Genomic DNA, 24,708 nt, shown 5'->3' with positions numbered 1-24,708 from the left:
CATTAGGAAACATTTGTTATTTATGCCCCAAGATGGAATAAAAAGATGAGAAACATTAAAGATACCCTATGGCTGGTGCCTGACCCCAGCTTGTCTCAGCATGTAACACAGTTCTTTATTTCCTATCACAACATAGTTGATATTGACTGAACTAGGAATTGCATAGGATATTGGAAAATACCACTGAACATAAACTCCTGCAGGTACTCTGTCTTATTCATTTTCAAATCACCTAGCACTTACTGCCCCAATAAACATGTTTTATTGAACCACTCAGCTGAATTTTATAGCTTTTGGACTTTTTCGTTTACTAAGAAAAAGGGGAAGCTTAAGTTTAGTGGGCTACAAAGGGTGAAAAGAAGAACAAACAGCAAGACTAGAGTTGTATTACCTGGTGATGTAACATCGGGTGACCTGGAACATTTTCAGGTGGAGTAATCAAGGATATCTTCACCCACTGGGTCAGTGGAAAATAAACGTAAACCAATGTTGAGATGGCATCTTTTTTTGATACACCACTTGGTTGAAACCGGATTCTTCGCACCTCATATCCTGACCCAGCTTTGTAGACGGGTTCACACATGTTGTTAGTGGGTCTTTACATCTGTTTGTATTATCTCCCTCATTTTGGGATGCCTAACCGGGTCCCCAATCCGTGCTGGGTTACTGCCATTCTTCCTGGAAATTAAGGTCCCCAAGGCGTTTGTTAAATCTCATCCCTGGCCAAACTCCCTCTTCCCATCCTGCATGTGATTTGAGTGTGAGGAACTGGTGGGAAGCCCAGGAGGGAAGAAATGGGGAAGGCACTGAGGAAGGAGGAAAGGAAGCGGTTGGGGGAGCCGAGCCCCGGCAGAGATCGTGTCTTATCCCAGGGGAGGTGCTGTGAAAGCCGGGAGGCCGAGCTCACCTGGAAGGACTGGGGAGGTGAAGCTCGATCTAGGCAACTGAAATGTCAGTCGCAAGCGTCCCAGGTCTCCTTCCCCACCCGGTCCCCCCACCCTCCCCCACCCCCGACAGCCACGGGAACCAGCCGGAGGATCAGCCCGCCATCTGCGCAGAGCGGCGGGGAACAGCTGTGACGCGGGGCGGGGCCGCGTGCGTGGCCCGCGTGCGTGGCAGCGCCGCGGAAGTAGTCCGGAAGCCCCACCCCGGAAAGGTGCGGAGGGAGAAACCACGCTCTTTGGCAGGCAGTGCGACCTGACGCCCGCAGCGTCCCGTGACCCCTCCGGCCCTCGCCCCGCGTCTGGCTGACACCTTCCTTCCGCCCCTCACCCCCGGCGTCGGGGCACCACGCATGCGCACTGCCAGCCCGCGCCGGTCGCGTTGGTTTGAAAGCCAGCGCGGGCGTAGCGCTCCGCTGTGACGGCGGAGGAAGCTGCGAGCGAGCAGATCCTGAAACGCTGCTGTGTCCGGGGCGGGGATGCTTTGTCGCGTATCCCGTCCGGTGACAGGCCCGAGCGTTCGGTGGGGAGTTGTGGAAGTGTGCGTTTTTATTTCTTTTTGGACCTTCGTGGGTGAGTTCGGCCGGAAAAGGGGGTGTGTTTTCGAGGGGGCGTCGCATCCTTTGACAGCCCAAGGGAAAGGCTGAAGGAAGGGTGCGGGCAGGGAAGGAGAAGACGTCTCTTGCGGGAGGGAAAGCGTTGAGAGGCTCTGCGGCTAGAGGGCAACTTTAGGGCAGGGCTCCCGGGCGTGGGAGGGTCGCGGAACGGGGCAGAGGGGACCTGACCTGGGCCTCAGGGGACTTGCGGTGTCGATTGTAACGGGCGGAGAGGGAAGGGTCTTGGGCTTTGGGGACCGTCTGCTCACGGTGACGCCAACGCAACCTGATGAATGGTTTCTGAGGAATCTGTGTCTGTGAGTCTCTGCCAGGCAGCTAGTGTCCCCAGGGGGAGGGTGTTTCCTAAAGGAGGGCGGCAGGTTTGAAACCAGCGCCCGGGAGGGGACAAGATGCTGTGGTGCAGGGGTGCCATCAAGCTTCGTTTTCCAGTTTGATTCTTTTTCTTGTACACTAGACAGATGTTCAGTTTTATAACAAATCACAGAGCTATTATTACTAAGAGTAGTTCTTAATTTCCTGTGAGCTCTTCCCATTGGTTATTAACACTGAACATTCTGTTTTTTAATCACAGGTAGTTGAAATTTCTTGCCAGTCGTTTAACGTTCTATTCGGAATGATGTATTTCTTTTGGCGGATACGAACGGTTACTGAAGAAATGGTAAGATACGTGGGATTTGCTTCTAAATAACCGTGTGGGAGAAATGGGTGGATAAAAAGTTTGGGTATGTTGGTAATTGAAGCAGGGTGATGGGTGCATAGGAGCTTATTAAACTTTTTTCTACATTTGTATACTTTTGGAAACTTTCCACAGTTAAAGTTCAGTTGTAGATTTTCTTTTTGCCTCCTGTGAATAAATGTTATTACCTCCTTACTGAGAACCGTAATCCAGCAGCTTCACCTTTTAGGGTTTTGTTTTTGTTTTTCAGTTTTTGTAAAATCAAACACCTGTACTGTGTTTGAATAAGGGAGAAAACGTTTGGTCAAGCTTATTATCCAAGCAATATTTACTTGAGAAAATTTAAACATCATTAGTGATGTTTAAATGATGTTTAAACATCATTAGTGAGTTGGGTAAAGAAAGGACAAAACTGGCTTACTCTAGCCATTTAAAAAAATAATTCATCTATATTAAGTTTATTGGGGTGACATTGGTTAATAACATCTATTGATTTAATTTTAAAAGAATGTCATGTACCGAGGTAGTGACTGTTCATTCTGTTATTTCTTAGGTTTTTAAATATAGAACCTATTATTGCTACATTAAAGTAAACAGAAATTCTCTCCATTTTAATAATGGAAAACAGTAAAATGAATACATTGTCAATTTCCTAATTAAGTATCCTTTAAAAGAGAAGAGGGCTGACTCTGTTTCACATAAGAATGGAAAATAGGGTAGTACCAAAAATGAAGGTTAGAAAATTATTATTAACAATGTTATTTTAGGAAAAGAACATTTTGGTAGCTCATTTTATGGTGTGACTTGTAGTTTCTTTATAGATAGATATTATTTTGTTCTCCCAAGACGCTGGGGGTGAAAGGGTTGTCTAAAGTTACATCTCAGCATTTACAATTTTGTAAGTAGATATTCTCCACTGTTCTTTCCTGTTCATAATACCTCATTTGATGCCTTTAAACATTTATGGAGCACCTGCCATCTGTAGTGCATGACGGTAAGCTTATGAATTTAAAAATATTCTGTATAGGGGAATGTTAGGTATTGTGATGTCATAGATTATGTCACCATAAGAAAAGACTGTATATTGGTAGTTTTTAGGAGTTTAAAAAAATGTGAGCACTATTTCCTTGGTCCTTTCTAGGTATATTCTCAAGTAATTTTCGTATACATAATTCCAGGCACATAGTAAATGCTTAATTAATGTTTTCTAAATCGATGAAAGAATTCACAGTAATTAAAATAATAAAAAATCCATAATATGTTTTGTCTAAAAAGGTATATAGATAATGGATTTTATTCTTTAAAGAAAATTATAAAAAGTTTACATATTTAGTAATTTTTCTGTATATGGCCATTATTCCTTTTAGTTGGCACCTTAACCTTTTGTTTTTTTGTATTACAGTTGTTTCTAAGAGAAATGAACAGAAATAAAGCATTCTGAGGAAGCCATGGCAAAATCAAATACAAAACACAGAGTTTGTTCTCAGGAATCTTCAGTATCGTCTCTGCTGGCCAGCTGCAGCCTGAGTGGTAGTAATTCCTCTGACCCTGATGGCTCTTTTCAGTATAAGGATAAACTGTACAGTTCTGCATCTCAGGCTCTACAGGCCTATATAGAAGATTTTGATCTAAGCCAAATGTATCCTGGTGCAAGCACTGGAAAGATTAACATTGAAAAATGTTATACTAATATGCCAGAATTCACCAAGTATAATTATAAACCAAACAATGGTATGTTTTTATTCTTTGCTTTTTTGTCCACTGACTTAAAGCATTAATCTTGGAAAACTAGATGCTTTGGTTGGTATTCTTTTGAGGTAAAAATGACTTATAAAGTTGAGGTCTGGATATTTTTCCTAAATGATTCTGTAATTCTCTGGTTCTCGGGGATTTTCAGCTAAGATCCCCTTTTGTCCTTGGCGGGAAGCTGATGAATATAACTAATAATAGCAGGTGGCTGATCCTAAACTCTTAAGCCATTTTATGATAGCAAAATGCAAAGAGCATTCATTGACTCGGTGGTTCCAGCTTTTATTAACTAGCTTAATGATTTTCAATAAATCTCAGTTTCTCTGAGTTTATACTTGATCAATTCCAATTGATGGGATAAGACTATATTAGTCTTCCTGATGTGTATTTTATAAGATGTTTTCCTTGAAAATGCTTTTATGAAGACAAGTTTGGAAAATGCATGTTAGTAACCCAGTTACTAAACACACGGAATAGCCCTTGTATGGAAAGTTTGCATTCAACTCTTAGAAGAAGGGTGTAGGTACTATATTCCAGAAGAGAATTAGAACATCTGTTCTCTGTGTTAATGCTGCTGCAGAGTTAGTAGGCAAGAAAGCAAATTATTTTCTACCTAGTTTAAACATATATTTTTTCTCCTGTGTTGCAGCCAGTATTGAATAAACAATATTAATGTGAGTGTATTAGTGTGTGTTGGGTATGTCTAGATGAAAAATGTTGAAGAAACAGTAAATTAAAAAACATGGGAAAATATAGGAGGTTGGAGAGAAAAGTGTAGAAATTAGTTCAAACAAATTGAGATGTGAGGGGAAAAAAGCACATCCTAGTTTGTCAATCTATACCTTTTATACTTTAAAGCTTTAGTGAAGATAAAAGGAAAGTGGCAAAAATGATTCTAAAATTCTTAATTCTCATTTACTATTGAATATTGTGAAGTATTTTTATATGTGATACAGGAAGATAAACAGAACTATGCTTTGTTTTTCAGCTTTTGAAAATTTTGATCACCAAAAAAGCTCCTTGTCCTTACCTTATAGAAGACAGACTATTAATGACATAGACTCCATTAGCCTAACAACTGATGATCTCTTAAAACTTCCGGCAGATGGATCATTTTCTTTTGCTTATATTGGACCAGGTCACCGAATTGGCAAGAAGAACAAGAAATGCATTGGAAAGCTGAGTTCATCGGACACTGAAAAGAGACAAAATTTTCAAGAACCCTCTGCCATGGGCAGGAATAACTTAGTTACTCCTGTTGTATACACAAATATAAATGGAAAGCAATGTGGTAGGCTAAAAAACCCAAAACTTGTGAATAAGACTAATAAATGCATTTCTGAACCATCTTTATCTTTTCCCAAGAAATCATCTTTTAAACACAGTTCAGAGAACAGTCTTGAAAAGAATTACCCAAGATGGCTCACTGGCCAGAAATCTGATCTTAATGTTTCAGGAATAACTAGTATACCTGATTTCAAATACCCAGTCTGGCTTCACAATCAAGACTTGCTATCTGACACAAATAGTCCAAGGATTTATAAAATATTTAAAGAAGATCAGTGTTCCACTAGACATAGTTATCAGGCACAAAGAACTTCTCGGCTTATGAGTAAATTAGATTGTTTTGATTATTCTTTTGAACCCTCAAACATTTCAAATTTTTTGAGTGGTGATAAAGGATTAGTTAATGAATATAAATATGATTCTGCACATAGCCAGTGTCAATGTGAGAATCCACTTCTCCCAGGACAATCCAAAAAGCCATTCAGTGGTAATTGTTTTGTTTTGTTTTTTTAGAACTAAAGAAAATGCTGTAAATTTGACTGAATATCTAGGAGATTTTATGTTCTTGATGTAATGATCAGGTGATACTTCTGTTTTGAATTAATGGTCTTCATTTCTGTAGCATTTTGAGACTAGAAAATGTCTTTACTCCCCTTCGTTTGAAATGTCACATTTTAACAATTCGCTGTTAAAGATATGTATTATTCCAAATTATCTGAATTCTAGTTGCCTTTGTGAGATTTTGCTGTTCTTTGCTTTTTTTCCTTAAAGAATTAATGTAATTTTTTAAAACAGGTGACAAAATTGAATTGCTTATCCTGAAGGCCAAGAAAAATCTAGAGCATTGTACTGAAGAATTACCAAAGTCTATGAAACAGGATGACAGCCCTTGTTCATTAGATAAACTTGAAGCAGAAAGATCATGGGAAAATATTCCTGTTACTTTGTAAGTAAGTTATAATGGAAAAACTTTAGTTTTCCAAATGATAAATATGTGAACATCTAATTTATTTTTTAAAATAATTTAATGATAATTAGCAATGATAATAACACGGTAATTCTATAGAAGGTAATGTTCAGTGTTTCTTTGCTTTATATTGCATTTTTTCACTTGTTACCACAAGGTGGTGTAATGTTTCAAAGCTTTAGGTACATTATGTAACTTTTGTCTTTGTTACATGTCCCTTTTGTTGCACTGTAAAATGTTGATACATGTTTAATAAGAATTAGAAGTAAAGCAATTATTTTGTAGATGTAGGAGTACTATGAAATTCTTGTTACTTTTTATTTTTTCTCTATTTTCTCCATATATTAGAATTATTCATTTTTTTTCTTTTACATTTTACTCTCAGTCATTTTCCTTAAATGATGATCTATTTTTCATATGGTCTGTTGTATAATATTTATACTGATTGTTTTCATTTGTGTGCTTAACCTTTCTATGACATAGTTTCTCTGAATAATTTGAAAACTGTTCACCTAAATAACCGAGTGTAAGCACAGAGTATTGGTTAGATAGAAAAATTTTTTTTTAGTGATGTTATTATATCTAGACTCATCAGAAATGCATTCTTGGTAATCCTATATCCTGCCTTAGGTTCCGGTATTTATTAATTTCAGTTGTCTAATTTTGTTATAGATGGAGTTTATTATTTTGGATTTTTTTTTTTGATTCTCAGTTAATTTTTTTTTTTTTTTAATGTGGACACTGACTATGATACTGGTTAGGAATCCCAGCTCTCACTTTCTTGCTGAGACCTTGTACAAGTTATGTCTAATTTATACAATTTCTTTGTACAAGACCTTTTTCAAGTTCTTCTACTTTGGGGCTGTGAAGATTACAATTGATGAGAAAATAAATATAAGGTACTTAGAATAGTTTCTGACATATAATGATCTCTCTTGTAAATTGTAATAGTGGTGGTGATTATCCAGAATATTTTTTTTCTTTGTTTAGCTTCATTTCTCAGTTGTTGGTTCAATAATATCTCTTTTTCAAATAGGTCAATAGCCCATTTAATTCTTACATTTATCTTTTTTATTTTTTATTTCTTATATCAGTCGGTCGGTGTATTTGTAAAGTATCATAACTGCAGTACTTTTGTTTTCAATTGGAACCAAAGTAGGCAAGCAGATAATACCAGAGATGGTTAAGAGTAAAATTTTTGAATGCATTTAATGTGTTTTGTAATTAGATAATGTAACTTCTGGCTAGTACGATTATCATCATCAATAATTTGGCCCAGTACCTTGCAAACAGTAGTTGATTTTTAGAGGATTTAATTCATATAGTGATGAGTATGTGAGAAGAAGGAATATACCTGGCCTCAATGTGACATTGGGAAATTATTATCAATCTGTCATAAAAATCAAAATCAACCTGGAAGTACTCAAGGTATTATTATACTAAAAGATCGAACATAACCACAACCAGATAAGAATAATATAATGAATAATATAAAGAATAATATAATGAATCCCTAGGTACCCAGCACCTATCTTAAATAATCAGGTAAATGCTTTTGGTGATGGTGGGTGGATGTACAAACTCTTTTGGTAAAGAATGAGAGAAAAAGACTACTTAGGAGTGATAAAAAGCTCATAGTGAATTACAAAATCAAATGAGTCAATAATGAAATGCTGCTAATTAAGAAAAAAATTAGCATTGTGACATTTAAATGTTATAAAAATATTCTTAGATATCTGAGTACTTGAATTAGAAACATCTCATTGATATATAAAAGAGGGATAGAATAAGTTTATGCTCTGTGACAAATAGAATTTGGTTTTGGGAAAATTTCTTTCACTGGGTATGCCCTTTTTCCCACTACTTCTTGAACATCAAGAAAGAAATTAACATTTATTGAGCACCTATTTAAGGTACCAGTTACTTAGAGTTAATTTATGCAATACTTCTATGAGATAAATGGATTACAAATGTAGAAATTAAAGTTCAGGTAAATAAGTAGGTAAGGTCATGTAGTGAGTGGGATTGGGATGTGAACTCAGGAATTTGAATTTCAAAATTGACTCTTTTGTCACCCTAATTTGTCCTGTATGTTAATGCTAGTTCTGGAGGGAGAGAGAAGTCTGTCTTGTTGCTTTGACGTGGAAGAGCATCCATATAGCTGCCATCCTAGTAGAAAATCTTCTAAATTTGTGGGGGGTATGAGTTTTATTATTGGGTAACAGTGTTTAATTGGAAAAATGTACTGCTTATTTCAAATAAGTGAGTTTTTGGAGCATGGCCTGTAGTTGAAGGCTTATTTGTTTAGTGGAAGACTATTGTCTTCAATTTCTTTATAGTTTTTCCTTAAAGCTTTAAAGAAGAAGCAAGGTGATAGGGAAGGTTATCTCTGACACCAGTTTAGAGAGATGAGTGAATTACCAAGCAACATTAATATGAATCATATCTATAATGGTTATTTTTTGGTGACTATTTGTACTTAAATGATAACCATTCAGTTATATACTATCTAATTTTTTAAGTTGGGAACTAATTGCTTTCTTGTATCTTCAATCCTGTTTAGCAAATCTCCTGTTCCTGTTAACTCTGGTGATAGTCTTCAACAAGCTTCAATGGCAAAGTGTGCGAAAGGGTACCTCGAAGACTTTTTAAATAATGATAGCCAGGTGGGTGAAGCTAAATCTTTTTAACTTATTGAAAGATTACTAATAGATAGATATCGATTTCTAAGTTCTTTGCATATTACAAAATAAAAAATGGTCCAAATCCCTTCTTTTCCAACACACATTCATGCAACTATCATTCCTAGAATTTTTGATTATTTTAGTGTTCTAAAATAGAGGGACCTGGGATTGAACTCTACAGAGCCTAAATTGTTATTCCAATTTTTTTTTTTCTGGAAAACATAAAACAGACCATGATAGAGTAAATTATATTTTTCCATAGGGCAGTTGATTATTGAGAGTTGTTTTTCTAAGGTACAGCTATAAATTTCTGTAATTTAAAATAGGGCAATTATCCAATTTACAAAATCAGAATATGTGAATCTTACAAGTAACCCCCAAAATAAAGTATAAATGTGCATATATACACATAAGAAATGATATATAATTTGATTTAGAAATATAAGCCATAGTGTTAAATATTAAAATAATACTTTTGGGATCTTAACATATGGAAGATTTGAGAGGGTGAACATTCAAAATAAAAATTAGCTAAAAAATTTAATAAAATTTCTGTTTTCTTCTAGTGAAATTTATTAGAGAAAGTAGAGGCTGTCAGAATAGATCTGACCTGAGAGCTCTATATGAGATTCTGTAACATTCTGTCAGACATACAAATGTTTAATAACACTTATTAAACATTCATTAGTGAATGGCACAAAACAGCTCATATAATCTGTTCTGCGGTTTTCTTTTTTTGGTATTCTGATCACTATTTTGCATGAAAAGTTCTGTTAAGGCAGACAGCAAATTCCAGAGGCAGGCTTTTGTAATCCTTAAGTTTGTCATCAAGTAACCAGAAATTCTTCTAAACCAGTGGCTGGATGCAGATCATTTCGAGATGCCTCAGGTGCTGTCTCCAAGGCTATGGCAGTATAAGCCTAACTGGATTGTTATGCTCCATTTCTTTTTTTAAAATTTTTGATAAAATGTACATAAAATTTACTATTGTAACCATTTTTAAGTATACAGTTCTGTGTAATAAGTACCCTTACATTGTTGTGCAGCCATCACCACTATCTATCCATCTCTAGAATTTTGTCTTCTTTAAATGAAATTCTGTACCCATCAAACACTGACTCCCATTCTTCCTTCCCCTCAGCCTCTGGCCAGCATGATCCTACTTTCTGTCTCTGTGAATTTGACTATTTTAGGAAGCTCTGTGTCTTAGTTTGCTCAGGCTGCCATAACAAAATACCATAGGCTGGGTGGTTTAAACAGAATTTTATTTCTTAACAGTTCTGGAGATTAAGGAGCTGGCTAATTCTATCCTGGTGAAACGCTCTTCCTGGCTTGTTGATGGCTGCTTTCTCACTGTGTCCTTACATGACCTTTCTTCAAACTCTCTGGTGTCTCTTCTTATAAGGACACTAAACCTATGGTATCAAAGTCCCACCTTTATGACCTCATTTAACTTTAAATACCCTCATATATTCCTGTCTTCAAATACAGCTACATTTGAGGTTAGAGCTCCAACATGAAATCTGGGGACACAATTCAATCCATAGCATCATATAACAGGAATCATATATTTGTCCTCGCAACTGGCTTATTTTACTTAGGAGAATGTCTTCAAGGTTCATCCATGTTGTATTGTGTCAAAATTTCCTTCCTTTCTTAGACCGAATAATAATCCATTATATGTATGTGCCATGTTTTATTTACTTAGTCATCTGCTGATGGACACTTGGGTTGTGTCCACCTTTTTGCTATTGTGAATGATGCTGCTATGATGTGAGTGTACAGAAATCTGTTTGAGTCTCTGCTTTCACTTCTTTGGGTTTATAACCAGAAGGGGAATTGCAGGATTGTACGGTAATTCTGTGCTTAATTTTCTGAGGAATTTTCGTACCATTTTTTTACAGCATCTGCATCATTTTACATTTTCGCATCATTTGTTTCCTAAATCCTGTTTGTATAGCTGTGGAGAGTGTTTTTAAAAAGTTTTTAGGCATTATACTTAACTTTGAATCTCTTCACCAGTGAGAGCCCACTTCTAATATTCTTAATGCTAGTTAACAACTTCTAGACTTGAAGTTTAAATAGTATTATATTATACTATATTGTCTATGCTGAAATATGTTAAATAACAGACATTTCAAGTGGAATATTTGCCCCTTTGTGGATAGTTATCAGGACACAGCAACTCACTTTTGTGGCTAAGTGCCGTTGCTTTCTTTGGATGCAGGTAAGATCAGTGATAATTGAGGTATGAGTGATTTATAGGTAGCAGGGAATGTGTGGCCCACGAATAAGTGGAAAACCAGCATTCTTTGTGTGATAACATTTAAAAGGGTGCAGAGAACAATATTTGAAATTCTAGTGCTTGCTCAGCTGATACCAGTTTCATTTACACACCTGAAAAGAGCATGTTGGCTTACTTGCTCTGGGGACCTTTCAGTTCTGAAAATCTAAGATTTTAAATGTACTAAATGAATGCATGCAAATGTAAACATGTACTATCCATTTTAGAAGAGCAAAGACTAGAAAGACTATGCCAACCTGTTAATGACTGTTTCTAAGTACCTATTTCTGGGGACTGGGAAAAGGGAGGTGATGAGTTACATATCATTTCAATTTTTAAAAACATTTTATTGATATACATTGTTCAGATTTTTGTATTAATTTCATATTGGGGAAAAATAATACAGAATATAACTTGTTGCTCCTGATTTTGGATAGTTAATCATTCATCTGTTTTAACCTTAGAGCTGTACCCTTTCTGGAGGGAAACATTATGGCCCCGTTGAAGCCTTGAAGCAAATGTTATTTAATCTTCAAGCAGTACAAGAAAGTTTTAATCAGAATAAAACCACAGAGCCAACAGGAGAAATTAAGCAAGTAAGCACAAACTTGATGTATGAATTGAGATATGTGAAGAGATAAGTTTTCTTTCTAGATCTTTTTTGGTTTGGCCTCTAGTTCTGTGTTAATAAGCATGCCACATAATACATGTTATAGAGTTGGACTATTTTTTTCAGAAAGTAATTTACTCAAATACTATTAGATTTCTGCAGTTGTATAGCCCTGAATGGATTGTTTTATTTGGTTTATTGTTAAAAGTACATCTTATTTTGATATAATTATATTACAACTACAGTATGAAAGGATTTTAAGAATTGGTTTTTTAATGCCCTACAAAATTATTCTGTATAGTCCAACTTGTATTTATAATTGGGGAGATGTGGAAAACCTTTTCCAACATTAGATTCTTCACATACCTATGTCATCTGAAGTTTAATTTTATTACTATGTATTTACTGACTTTTGAATACAGTTATGTAAAGTTTTATTTTAAAACCATTGTATTTCTATGTGTTTCTCAGGAATTCAGAAATCTGTTTCTGCTTTGGGCTACTATTCCATAAGGATTGAATTTTCTTCACAGTAGTATAGTGTTTATGAATATAGAGTTTATATTCTCCCAAATCCGATTGTAAATTCTAATTCTGCCACTTTCTAGCAAGTGCAATGTTTGTACTTTTTTAGTTTCAGTTTTCTCTTTTTTAAAGCAAGGTTGTTGAGAAATTGAGACATTATTTAAGTACTTATTATAGTGCTTGGTAGCTGATGAAAACTTAATAAATACCTTATTAACAAATTATTAAAACTTAATTATTATTTAAAAATAATGATACCTTGAACATGCTTTATTGACATTTTGTTGTTGTTGTTTAGTAGAGCTTTATGAAATTCCATATTAATTACAAATGATTGGATCAGCTTTTGGGAACTATCACAGCCTGCTCATTTAAGTTGTATTTTTTAATTTTTTTCTTTACATTTTAATGATCATAACTTTAACATACAGCGTGTAATCCAGCCTTCTTTTCTCTCCCCTTTTAAACGTTATTGAGACATACCTACTTTAGTAAAGTCATAATTCCAAGCCAAGATTTGATATTCATTAGACATACATTTAGAAGCATACTTTAGGACAATTGAAAGATGGATCTGCGTAGTAGCTATAGTATTTTTAGAATAAAGAGCAAATAAAAATATTTACTGCTTTACTGAAAATTATTTGCTAGAATTATTTCCTTGGAAGTGAAGGCAATGTTTTTTAATGTTCTTTTAAATATATTAAATAACATTTAAGTTTATAATTATATGATATTTTCAATATTTTGTTGTATTTGGTGTTTTTAATAATAGGTTTCAGAAGACGATTTCTCTAAATTACAATTGAGGGAAAGCATGGTTCCTATTACTAGGTCTCTTCAAAAGTAAGTATTTTATACTAATTTCTGAATATGTTATGGATACAAATTTGTTTTATTTATCCCTTTGATTGAAATTAGAAGGTTGCAGGATGGAAATAAGTTTTAAGGATATAGTAGTTATATTTAATCTTCTCGAAACTTATTGTTTAATCCTGAAGTTTTCTCTTAAACTTCTGCTATTTCCTGTTTAAAATGCTCGTAGGACCTAATGAGATAACTTTAGACACCTAAAATATAATGAATGTGAATGGCTTAAAGATATTCTCCTTTCATTTCTAAACGACAGCAACAATTTGAGATCGTATTGGTGTGGATATCCTGGAAGAACCACTTATTCATGAAATGTGTTCTTCTATATTCACTCTAGAATAAATATAATAATCATACATGTGTCATTATTAGACATATCGCCTCAGAAATCTAAAGTATATATAATATCCTGGACATAGAGATAGGTCTCAATGCCCCTAAGGGTGTTAGTCCACTTATTTCTTACATTATTTTACATTAAAAAATGGGGAAGAATACAAGTCTTTCCTTATGGGCAGAAGGGAAGAGTATTTGTTTATGAGTTTGGTTGTGTGAATATGAAGCGTCCTCAGGAGATGATATATTGAGCTTAAGAAATGCTAAGGTTAAAATTTTTTACTCTTGTAACTCTATTTAATTTGGCTGTAAGTGGGGCTAAACAAATACTGTCTACCTTTTTGTCTCTAGAATTTGCTTATCTAATGAAAGTGTAGAAAAGTAAAACATTAGACATATAAACTTATGATTAATTGCCACGATATATACATATACATTTATAGTTTCCATAGTTTAAAAAACATATCTGTGCGATCTCCCCGCTCCATTACATGATTTATAATCTGGGTAGACATAATGGGTAGCTTGCCATAGTATTTGGGTATAGTGTCCCATACGTTGTAGAAGTCAGTGAATAAAGACAGTAACATTTATTGAACATTTACCAAATGTTAGTGTTCTAAATGTTTTTGAATGTAATTCATGTACTCTTTACAACCCTATGAGCTAAGTATTGTTATTTTCATAATACAGATAATGGTAATAAAAATATCAAGTAACAATGTAACTTTTGCAAGGTTACATAGCCAGTAAGAGGTAGCACTGGGATTCAAACTGGACAATCTGATTCTGCAACCTGTTTTCCTGACACCTCTCTCATTAATGGTAGTGGTGCATTATCCATTTAGACTAGGTACAGTACCTCAATTGATTCTCTAGGATAAAGATCTCATTCTGTTTTAAAATTTAAAGTAGATGACCTCAAGCTTTCCATGGTTTTTAAAAGTGTTGCTATCGAACTCCTATCACAGACTTAACTGTGTTTTCTGAGTTAAGTGCATATCCTAGAAAATAAACACTGAACTTTAATTAAATCATCACAAAAATTGATATTGATTGTAGGTGCTTTTACCATTTGCTAGACTTTTTTTAATAGCACTAACTTTTGTATAGCTTAGACACTCAGTAATCTTGCCTACATAGAGAACGCCATTTTTGTAGAGAAAGATTTATGTTTTGTTAGATGGCTTTTAGTGCTGATTCTGTTAGGTTAGCTGAAACAGTCTTAACATGCCTTTCTTTACTTTGCATTTCAAAAGTATTATCAGTAAGACATTTGTAATGTTATGAAATCAGTTTATACTTACAAAAAAGAATGTTAGTACATTTTTTCATTATTTTCCATCTGTCGATTGACATTTTTTTAAGGACAACTTAAAATCAATTCAGTCTCAGAATTCCCCTTAATAGACTGCAAAATGTTCTGGTTAGGTGATCATCTTTGCATATTTAAAGATAAATGGACTCAACTTCTTCAGATGTTATAGGTTATACCTTAGGTGCTTTAATAACCTTTCCTAGGTAAAAGTCCTATTATGGCTCTCCTCATGTCTCAAATGACAGTTTTTGTGTGTTTTTAACAGTTTGAATTGCTAACCAATTTTAAAATATCTTTCATTTGCCTTGGGAAACTCTAAGCTCTTAATATGGGTTTTGCTTACTCCCTTGGACACTCAGTTTTCTTATATTCTCCCATTAAAAATAACTGCTCTCTAGGAAGTCTCATTGGGCGTGAGGTATAAATGACTGATAGCAGCTTAGAATGTTACTTTTTCCAGAGGGATTTTGCTTTTAGTAGAATCAGATTGTTACTGTTCCGTATCCTATAATACTTAGCATTTATATATTAGGAACTCAACAAAAACTTATTAACTGAAATCTCCATAAGAGAAATTTGTCATCTTTAAGCATATGAAAAAAATGTAGTTTTGAGCAAGGGCCTTTGTAGAATCTTTTATTATTGCATGTAAGCCATCAGTTATTCTGCCAAGGCTGGCTTGAAGAATGAGCAATAGCATATTGCTTATACCATAAAAGTGAGCAGTAATAGACGATTGTAAAATCATCAGTCATCCAAAAATAATTTGTATTTGGCTATGTTGAGTGTATAATATGGAAATGAATGTGTAAGATTTTTGTAATTCTTAATACTAAAGGCCATACTGTGAAGACAAAACTTAGTGATAGCTATAAAGTTGTCCTTTTTATCAGCTTTTTCCTGTTTAATTTTCTGTTCTTCATTCTGTATTAGAGATACATAGAATTATCTCTCATACTTATAAAACATGATCCTAAAGCAACAATTTTTTTTTAATTTAATGTACTCATACTTTTTTTAATTCTGTGGAGTGGTAGGCAGTTTGTTCTCAAAAGCCTGTCATTCAGTTCTTCCTGGATACTAAATGGTATATAGACCAGTAAACATAGTATTTAAGAGAGTAGTCAGTAGAGCAGTACCAAAGGCACTAGGAAACCAAATGCAAAAATGTATCAGTGAGTAAATTAAAATTTAGCTAAATTGCCTTTATATAATCAGTTTGTTATTGAATTTCTATGGACTGATTTGTATGTGCTTAGTACTCACCAATAGATACAGTGTCACAATAAGAAATGAGTTTCTTTTTCTGTTTTTAAGGTGAATGATTACTCAGCGTTGTAATATAACCCTTAAATTGGTGTTTACCCAGTTAGCCTGTTTTTTCACTTTTAGAGAAGAAATCAAGAATAATTTCCTTCTACAATTTTATCCTCCACTTCTCCCTACACGTACCTTTGAAATTGTGATCAATTTTGATAGCCTCTTTTTTCTAAGTAGATTGTTTAATTCTCAGCAGGACAGGTAGAAGTAAAATGAAAGGAACTGCCAGCTGATTGTGTTGTGGAGGTAAAGGGGTAGGGAACTGAAGATTTCATTTCTATTTAGTTTTTTTATTCCTTCCCTTCATATCACACCCTTCCTCTCCTCTCTTCTCCTTTCTCCCGACATTTTTTTTTAAATTATTTTTTTTATGATGTCATTGGTTAACAAAACCCAATAAGTTTCATCTGTACACTTTAACAGTAAGGCATATATATGTTTACACTGTGTGTTCATCTCCCATAGTTAGATTTCTTTATGTCACCACATATTTGACCCCCTTTACCCGTTTACCCGCCTCCTCCCCTACCCTCTGGTAACCACTAGTCTATAGTCCATGTCCATGAGTCTCTGTCCTGTTCATTTGTTACTTTTAGGTTTATTTCCCACATATAATTGATAGCATGTGATTTTCAACTTTTCCTTTCTGGCTTATTTTGCTTAGCATGATTATCTCGAGGTCTATCCATGTTGTCACAAATGGCAGTATTTCATCTCTTCTTATGGCTGAGAAATAATCCATTGTCTATATGTACCATAGTTTCTTTAGCCAGTCATCTATCATAGGACACTTCAGTTGCTTCCAATGACATTGTTTTTTAAAGGCATAAAATAAGCTACATAGGATTAGAAAGGAAACTAGTTATATTGAATAATAGTTATAAAAATATTAGATTTCTAATTAGTAATAACTGATTATTAATGCATTTAAAATAAAACAATACATTTAAAATAACAGGTAAGTTAAAATTTGTTTTGTAAAAACATAATTTTTATGAAGACCTTTTGCATAGCTTGAATAAAAGCATTAAACCATGGTATGGTGTTGATCAGCAGACAGTTTAGAGAAAGGGAATATTGGAAAGGATTGATGTATGAGTCACCAGTGAGACCTCACTATTCAGTGGATAAATGACTAGGTTTAAAGTTGTCTAATTTTGGCCAGTTATGTCTTATGAACTTTTGGACTGTAGACAGATTATATGTGTTCTAGCAGTGGGTTTAATACCTATTATAATTTTGTAACTATCATATAACTTTTATAATTTTGAAATAGTGATGAATATAAAAGAATTTTGAGATTCATGCAATCGCTATAATGAGATATGAAAAATTTTCTGATTTCTGTGGTGCATGAGGTCACCAATTTTGGCCTGTTGCTAATCTCTGGAAAGAAATGCTAATTTAATAGTATTCAGTAAAAATAAAGATGAGATTGTTTTACCTCATTAAATTTGATAAACCTCTAAATTCAGGGGATCTATGGTCCTTGAAATTATAAACAATAAAATAAGATTCTAGCCACTTGCCATTCTTTTTCTTGAATCAGAGGTAGTTAAATAATAAGCCTGAAAAGAAAAAGGACGATCCTAAGTATATTTACAAATTATCTTTTTTTCTCTTAGTATCTGTAGGAAGAAAATAATTCTTTAAGTAGAGAGATGTTACTATAGGATGTAGAAATGATAGACCTAGTTAATTTTACCTCTGATTACTTAGTAACTTTGGGTCAGTTACTATCATTTAGTTAATGAAGATGAGAATCTCAAAAATTAACTGAAGTTATCAAAATGATGGCAGAATCCAGATTATTCTCATTACATTTGAGTAAAAGTGTCCAAGAGAGAGATGTGGGAAATAGATATAATGCAGTAATTAACACTACTAGTTTCTTCCATCTCTTTGTCCTGGGTAAAGTGGAAGATGTATTTTATTTAATATACATTTATTGAACCTGCATTGGAGACTGCAGAATAGGGTGTGTATTTGTTACTACCCTTCAGCTTACCTGAGAGATTAACCATTAGAGATTACTTCACACATTGTTATATTATTTCTCTTTTTCTTGGTCTCTTATCAAAGATCTGAAATATAGTTGATTAACTGACATTTTCTGAGTGTCCCTCGAGAATCAAGGATAGGGCAGAGGAAATGGAGCAGTGTTTTTAGAGGAATACTGGAAAATTAAGGGGCTCTCTCTTCCTGATTTGTTTGAGGGATGGTTGAGTTTTCTCCATTGGTACCTGACTTACAATGTTAGCTTTATTTTAGAGAAAAACCAGGTTATCGGTATAATACTGCGTTATTTAACATAGTTGTCATTCGTTTCCTGCATGCTCAATAAAAATGAGGTTTCCTCAGAACTGTAACTGATCCTTCAGTGATATCTTTTAAAATTTTAGCTATCTTGAATGTACATGCTAAATATAAATTATGTACTTTATTTCTTAAATGATATACACAGAATACCAAAAGAAAAGGTATTATTTCATAGACCTGTGAAAATTACATGAAAAAAATGTTAAATGTGATACAAATGATTCCTATTATTTCTTATTGAACTTGGCAAACTTAAAACCTTGAATGTCAAAAATATAATTTTTTAAAAGTAAATGTTTGTAGAATTATTGATGAATTATTTTAACCCTTGATTATTTGGCTCTCAAGGTTTTATAAGGGAACAATTCTCAGTTTGTTAAGTTATTCTATAAATTTATTCCTCATACTAATTTTGAAGTTAATAAACAACGTAACTACCATTTCTTGCTGTCTGCATTGCCTATTCAATCCTTAATATCGCTTTATAACATGTTTTATACTTTTTAATGAAGGGCTTTGCACCACTTATCTCGCCTGAGAGACCTGGTTGATGATACCAGTGGGAAACAGTCACCGAAAATGTGAAGAGGAAAATAAAAGTCTAACCAATGAATAGTCACCGCAGAACAAAAATGTATTTTTTTCCTATTGCTTAAACCGACAAAGTAATTATAAGCCATAGATTATTCTGATTGGTTTAATATTATATATTTAAAATACAAACAAACTTGAAAATATCCATAGGTTTTGTGACTTATCCTCATTTTGTGCCAAAATACTAGAATGTGAACTGGAAGGACTGCACTGTGTCTGTCCTACAGTCTGACTTTGGTCTTCAGGCCAGCAGATGACTAATGTTCAAAGATGGATGATTTCTGTTCTTGAAGCTCACACAGACTTAACCTTCTTCAGCATCCTCGCTGTTTTATCATCTGGTTCCAGACCATCAAAAAACTCTTCCTGGTTTCTATCCAAAATCTCTTAAGTGAGATGGACTTTTTGATACATTTGAATCCACTTTTAAGGAACTTAAAGAAATATCGTATTTGTTATGGTGTATCTTGTCCATATAAAAGTATGTACTTTTAAGTTTCATAAATCAAGTATTTAGTATCTGTTGTATTTGTGGATAACAATTTAATAATGGGGTGGTTCAGGAATATTATGTTGTTAATCCAAGAGAACCTCATTTAATTATGCTTTGATTTTGAATCTCTGACATAATTTTGATAACACTCGACAGTTTACAAAATGTTTTTGAGAGGGATATTTAGAATTTAATATTTTGACATTAGATTATTTCTAGATTTTAGTTTTGGGGTTAGCTCAAACTAGTAAAAACTATGACCACTTGCTTTATGAAGTTTTATAACTAAAAGAAAATGAATATGGGAAATCAGAAAACACAATTTCGAAGCTATTTTTTGAGAGGTGAACTTTCTTTAAAGCCATCTTTAGTCTTTAAAATTTGTCTCTACCAGGAAGTGAACAGAGCTCTATGATTCTACAGTTTCTACCAAGTGAACTTCTAATAAGCAGGAAGCATCTTTACAAGCAAAATTAAGAAATTATAAAATGTGACTAATGAAGCATATTAAAAAGTCTGATAAAATTAAAGAATGTCTCTGTATACAAATGCTACAAATTAACTTTACCCAAATGGCAGCATCTTTGCTAAGTAGTTTTATTGTCAAATAGGAATTTCTAAGTACATTGAGTCAAAAAATTTGCTTTCTGCCCCGCTCCAAATTTAAAGCACTATATAAGGCCTTTGTTACAGAATTTATGTGTGAACCCTGTCTTTTTTCTTTTGGACAGTGAGAGTCATCATACTGTTCTTTTTGCCCAGTTTGAGAGTCACCTGACAATAAGTTTGATTTGTTTGCTCTGTGGAGGTATTTCTGCCCAGGACATTCTATTTTCTGATTATAGTCTTCTCCACAGTTAATAGTTTGCATACAATCAGACAAGACATTACTTTGATAATTAAAATATGGCTAGCTGTTAAAAATGCAGATTTTTAAGTGGATGAACATCAGGTGGATCTGAGTTGATCATGCTACAGGCTTAGTGAAGTCCACTGTTAGACAAACTCTAAAGGCAGAGAAGATAAAGACATCAGGTAATAAATTTCTAGTTATATATTATATGTTGACCAGACGTAATATGTAATATGCGTAGAAAGCATCTCCAAAGAGATTATTCCATATGGCTCTGAAGAGCACTGATTTGATTAGTGCTCTGATTTGTAAGAACGTATCTTCAATACTAAATAGGGTAAGCTTGTTCTAAAATTTTGTTATAACTAATATTTTAAGAAACTTGATTATTTTTACCAAAGGAGTATTTTCCTTCTGTTAAATATGGAAGTTTAATTTGTAACCTAAAAAGTAAATAAATTTTACAGATGATTAATTCCAGCCTTTTAAAAAATACGTAGGAGAGTCAATTAAGAAAAAATCTAAATGATAAATGTTCAAGAAATGAAAGAATTGATTTAATTAAATGTTATATATTTTAGTATTTTTTATTTTGAGATTTCCAGGGATAAAAAACTGAGACTACGGTATTGAGACTGCTGAATTGGGAATTAAAGCCTATAATGCAAATAATTAGATTTTTAAAATATCATGGTGAATATAAAATGTTAATCTCTCTTTTTTGGTATATTAAAAAATGTTAAATAGAAAGAAGAATATTTTGATAAGATATTTAAAATTTTTAATTAAGTATGAAAAAACTTAAACCTAGTTCCAAAAATTATTTATTTCCGCTTCATAAAGATTTCTGACCAATTTGAGGAACTCTGTCGTCTTCTGTTTGAGTTACATGTCTCTCGTTATGTATTTCTTGATGGAATTTATAAATGGCTTTTTTTGTATTTAATGTTTATGGATAATGTCTCGTTAAATTATATATAGGTATACCAAAATGTTGCCTGAAGATGAATCATGACAAGATTTCTTTTCCCCCACCTATATTTTGAATACATGGAATCACTCATAGATCTGAATTTTTATTTCATTTTTTTACTTTTCACTCCGTCTCGAAACCTATTTGGTGGAAGTGCTACATGAAGTCAACATGTCAAAGGGCAGTAGTATGAAAGGAAACAAGAGAAGCAAAAGGCCAATAAAATTGATAATTTCTAAACAACCAAGGTTTTTTTCAGATGTGAAAGACTGTATCATTCTATTCCATCTCTCAGTTGACTGTTTCATAGGTGGTTATGTGTTGGGTTGCGTTGTAGTGCCTGTCATAATGAGTGGGGCAAACTTAGGCCTAGTCCTGAACACCCTGTATACAGCAGATTATATTGTTAGATATTTTTTCTATGATATTTGAAATTATCCCTTTCCTACCACTCTGCTTCCTTTCTTTCCTTCTTTATAGTCATCTGTGGTTAAGAGCATTTTCCCTTTTTGAATTAAAAAAATCTTAGCTTTTTGTCCCCAGTTTATTCCACATTACCCTTACCCTAGACTTTACCTGTCTGTATAACAACCTTTCTCACAATGTAGTAACTTTTATCACAATGTAACAAATATACCTTATCCATCCTTCACCTTAACAGTCTAGTCCATTTGCCTCCTAATGCCTCCTTCAGCCTTTTAAATATTCCTCCCCTCACTTTCAAACTTTCCACTGAAGACAGGCTGACTGGTCATTGCAAGACACTGTTGTACACCACTCACCTTACTGGTTTATTTCAGCAAGTTTTCTGTGTCTAAGTTGCTTTACTCAGTTTCTCCCAAACTTTTAATATATATATTTTGTGCATATTATTTCTCATACTTGGAACACTCAATTTTCTTTCATTTTGCTTATCTAAAGCTTATTCTGCCATTTTTTTTTTTTTTAAAAGCTCTGAGTATTGTATTTCCTTTTCTAAATATTCTAACCTTCCAAACTCTGGTAGGTTGGCTTTCCTTTTTCCTTCCCCTATCATTCATTTAGCTATTTCTTGTTTTATTTTGGAAGGGTTACTTTTTGATGTTGCTGCTGCTCTTTGTCAAATAAAACGAACATTTGTGTAAGCATTTTTAATAACTTAGATGTAAGCTTTCTAACCATTTGAGCCCTCAAAACTAAGATATTTGAGTTTTTATATATTTTATATTTTATCAGATATAAACTGTTTTACAGATCTAGCTCTAAGTCTAGGACAACTTTCAGTGGCTGGTTTTCATTCTGTTGCTTCTTTGAGCCTGGCTTGATGGGAAACTCAGTCTGGGTCCGATCTAGAAACAGAAACCCCACAGTAATTTTAAAGAAGGAAAGTTTAACATAAAGTTTTAAACTATGACAAAAGAGATATGAGAACTTGATATGGTACCCCAGAGCTAAGGGGGAGTACCTAAGGAAGGACAGACAAGGAAGAGGGGTCCTCGGATTTGGGTTCAGACCTTGTTGAAGAAGAGGTGGTTGCAGCCCACTGGATGGCATAGTTTACTTGTTTACCCAGACCAGAGTTGGTCTTCAGTCACGAGGTTAGCAGAAAGCTGCTCTCCAAGATTCAGGAAAGCTGTAGCTGGTGACAGGGTATGTGGGCATGCAGGGTGAACAGTTCCAGTGTTGGCAGGACTCCTGGGGCATGAGGCATTTGTATTGGGTGGAAGGAAAGTGATCACCAGCCGGGGCCTGGTCCGGGGGGTTGTCAAGTAGAACCATATATGCCGGATGTCTTCATACCCACCTTGTTTACTGATTGTGCAGCTACCAGAAAGCAGAAGGAGAGCCCCTTCATGGTGAATTTGGAGCTGAGAGACTAAGTTGATAACTGGCACAGAAACTGATCAGGTTCTAGAAAGGTTTTGGTGGGAAAGAACATCATAAGAGAAATACAAAATGCCTCACCTGTCTACCTCTGCCCTCCCTGTTTTGCAGCATGTGATGTGGCCTATCCAAACCAAGTGGGCATAAAGGTGAGATAACAAACATGTCAGGTCATTTAGAAAACAGGCACAGTGAGAAACCTTGGGTCTTTTTCAAAATCTAAGGAATCTGATAACTGCGAAAGTCGATAGTTGGGAACTAGGAATCTGGGACTGTTAGAAGTGTTCTGGAATTATATAAATGATCCTCTCAAAGATAATAGAGTGTATTCCTTCCATTGCTTTTCATCAAGGTGGCCGCTTGCTTTCTAGGAATGTTTCTAGAAATGGCATGTTTCCTGCAGTCGAAGTGCTTTGTTTTGTATGCTTGATTCTTGCTTCAATTAAGCCACAGTTTGCTTTTCTGTGTAAGTTTGCTTTTCTGTGTATTCCACATATTGCTCTTAATTTTGCCTTTCAAAACAATCTCATGCACATTTCAATCTTCCTAATATTGAAACCAACAAAAGTAATGCCCCTTCCATCTTTTGGGTTAAGTGTTTCTAGTTTCTAAATTATTTCTTTGGGCAAAGTTTTATGTTTCTTTATTATTGTCTCACTTTTTGGGTTTTCTCTAGCTTTCAGTGTTCTGGTGTTTATATTTTTAAATTATCCAGAGCCCTACTTAATAGCAAAAGTAGAATATACACTTTTTTCTTTTTCAATTGAGATATAATCGACATATTGGTTTCCGGTGTAAAAAAATGATTTGACATTTGTATACATTGTGAAATGATCACCACAATAGTAGAGTTAACATCCATCCACTTTATTTTTTTCTCACTGCCACCTCTAACTAATTTTTTTCAGCTTTATTGAGGTATAATTGACAATTGTAAGATTTTTAAAGCATACATCATGGTGATTTGAACTGCTGTTCCCTCACGCGCCAGTCCATTTCCTTTCCCACTTGGCCAAGATCGCTCTTCTAATGGTTATTTTATATACATTATGCAAAGATATCCCTCATTAATATATCCATCATCTCATATTTATCTTTGTCTTTTTTTTTTTTTTGCACCAAATGTCCAAAATGCGTAGAGTAAAATGAGACTCTGCATTTTAATAATTTATTACTCCATTCAACTAGCATTTATTTGGCTCCTGGCACTGTGCTAGATGTGTGTGAAGTTGGATGGAAGAGAAGGGAGTGTATGGGAGGGAGAGGTGATGCTGAACAAGAAGGCGTGACTCTTACGAACTCAGTGGTGGAAACATATAAATGGATACAGTTTCACTACAACCGGGTAAGTACCGTTTCAGGTAAATGAAGATAGAGCAACTGCTGTAAAGGCACAGAAGATGGAGCCGCTAAGTGGCCTGGGAGA

The 24,708-nt window shown here is 34.3% G+C and overlaps 2 protein-coding genes across 15 annotated transcripts in view; one reads left to right on the top strand and one right to left on the bottom strand.

Annotated features, from left to right (window-relative positions):
• The window catches only part of STARD6 (StAR related lipid transfer domain containing 6), a 20,548-nt gene extending 12,887 nt beyond the window's left edge, over positions 1 to 7,661 (bottom strand). For 2 of the 3 annotated variants that reach the window (XM_011360368.2, XM_011360377.2), the window contains exons 1-2: positions 908 to 1,018; positions 392 to 678 (exon numbers count right to left, since the gene is read on the bottom strand). The gene's annotated coding sequence lies outside the window, so the exon portion shown is untranslated. Of the gene's footprint in view, positions 1 to 391; positions 679 to 907; positions 1,019 to 7,650 lie in introns of those variants that run through there. The other variant, XM_023531026.1, reaches the window with a different exon arrangement.
• Positions 1,138 to 24,708, top strand: CUNH18orf54 (chromosome unknown C18orf54 homolog). 12 transcript variants are annotated; one of them, XM_023530990.1, is made up of 10 exons: positions 1,138 to 1,156; positions 2,130 to 2,216; positions 3,056 to 3,228; positions 3,637 to 3,965; positions 4,972 to 5,757; positions 6,066 to 6,216; positions 8,801 to 8,903; positions 11,670 to 11,801; positions 13,116 to 13,186; positions 19,019 to 19,247. In XM_023530990.1, exons 4-10 carry the CDS (start codon positions 3,683 to 3,685, stop codon positions 19,089 to 19,091), a joined length of 1,599 nt encoding a protein of 532 aa, XP_023386758.1. In that variant the 5' UTR covers positions 1,138 to 1,156; positions 2,130 to 2,216; positions 3,056 to 3,228; positions 3,637 to 3,682; the 3' UTR covers positions 19,092 to 19,247. The 12 variants fall into 12 exon arrangements, with proteins under 12 accessions (XP_023386758.1, XP_023386760.1, XP_023386761.1 ...); XM_023530993.1 differs by lacking the exons at positions 1,138 to 1,156; positions 19,019 to 19,247 and adding exons at positions 1,170 to 1,514; positions 24,467 to 24,708; XM_011360419.2 differs by lacking the exon at positions 1,138 to 1,156 and adding an exon at positions 1,170 to 1,514 and having other exon boundaries at positions 5,122 to 5,757; positions 19,019 to 21,666.

This window comes from Pteropus vampyrus, unplaced genomic scaffold (genome assembly GCF_000151845.1).
Source record: "Pteropus vampyrus isolate Shadow unplaced genomic scaffold, Pvam_2.0 Scaffold3, whole genome shotgun sequence".
In the NCBI taxonomy this organism is placed as follows: Eukaryota; Metazoa; Chordata; class Mammalia; order Chiroptera; family Pteropodidae; genus Pteropus; species Pteropus vampyrus.
This window is presented reverse-complemented; position numbering and strand designations above follow the sequence as displayed.

Bases quoted from the DNA above. Each gene is read 5' to 3' on its own strand.
- CUNH18orf54 (XM_011360387.2), top strand. From the start codon at position 3,683: ATGGCAAAATCAAATACAAAACACAGAGTTTGTTCTCAGGAATCTTCA. The intron at 6,217-8,800 runs GTAAGTAAGTTA...AATCCTGTTTAG, and splicing joins GAAAATATTCCTGTTACTTT to CAAATCTCCTGTTCCTGTTA. The intron at 11,802-13,115 runs GTAAGCACAAAC...TTTTAATAATAG, and splicing joins CAACAGGAGAAATTAAGCAA to GTTTCAGAAGACGATTTCTC.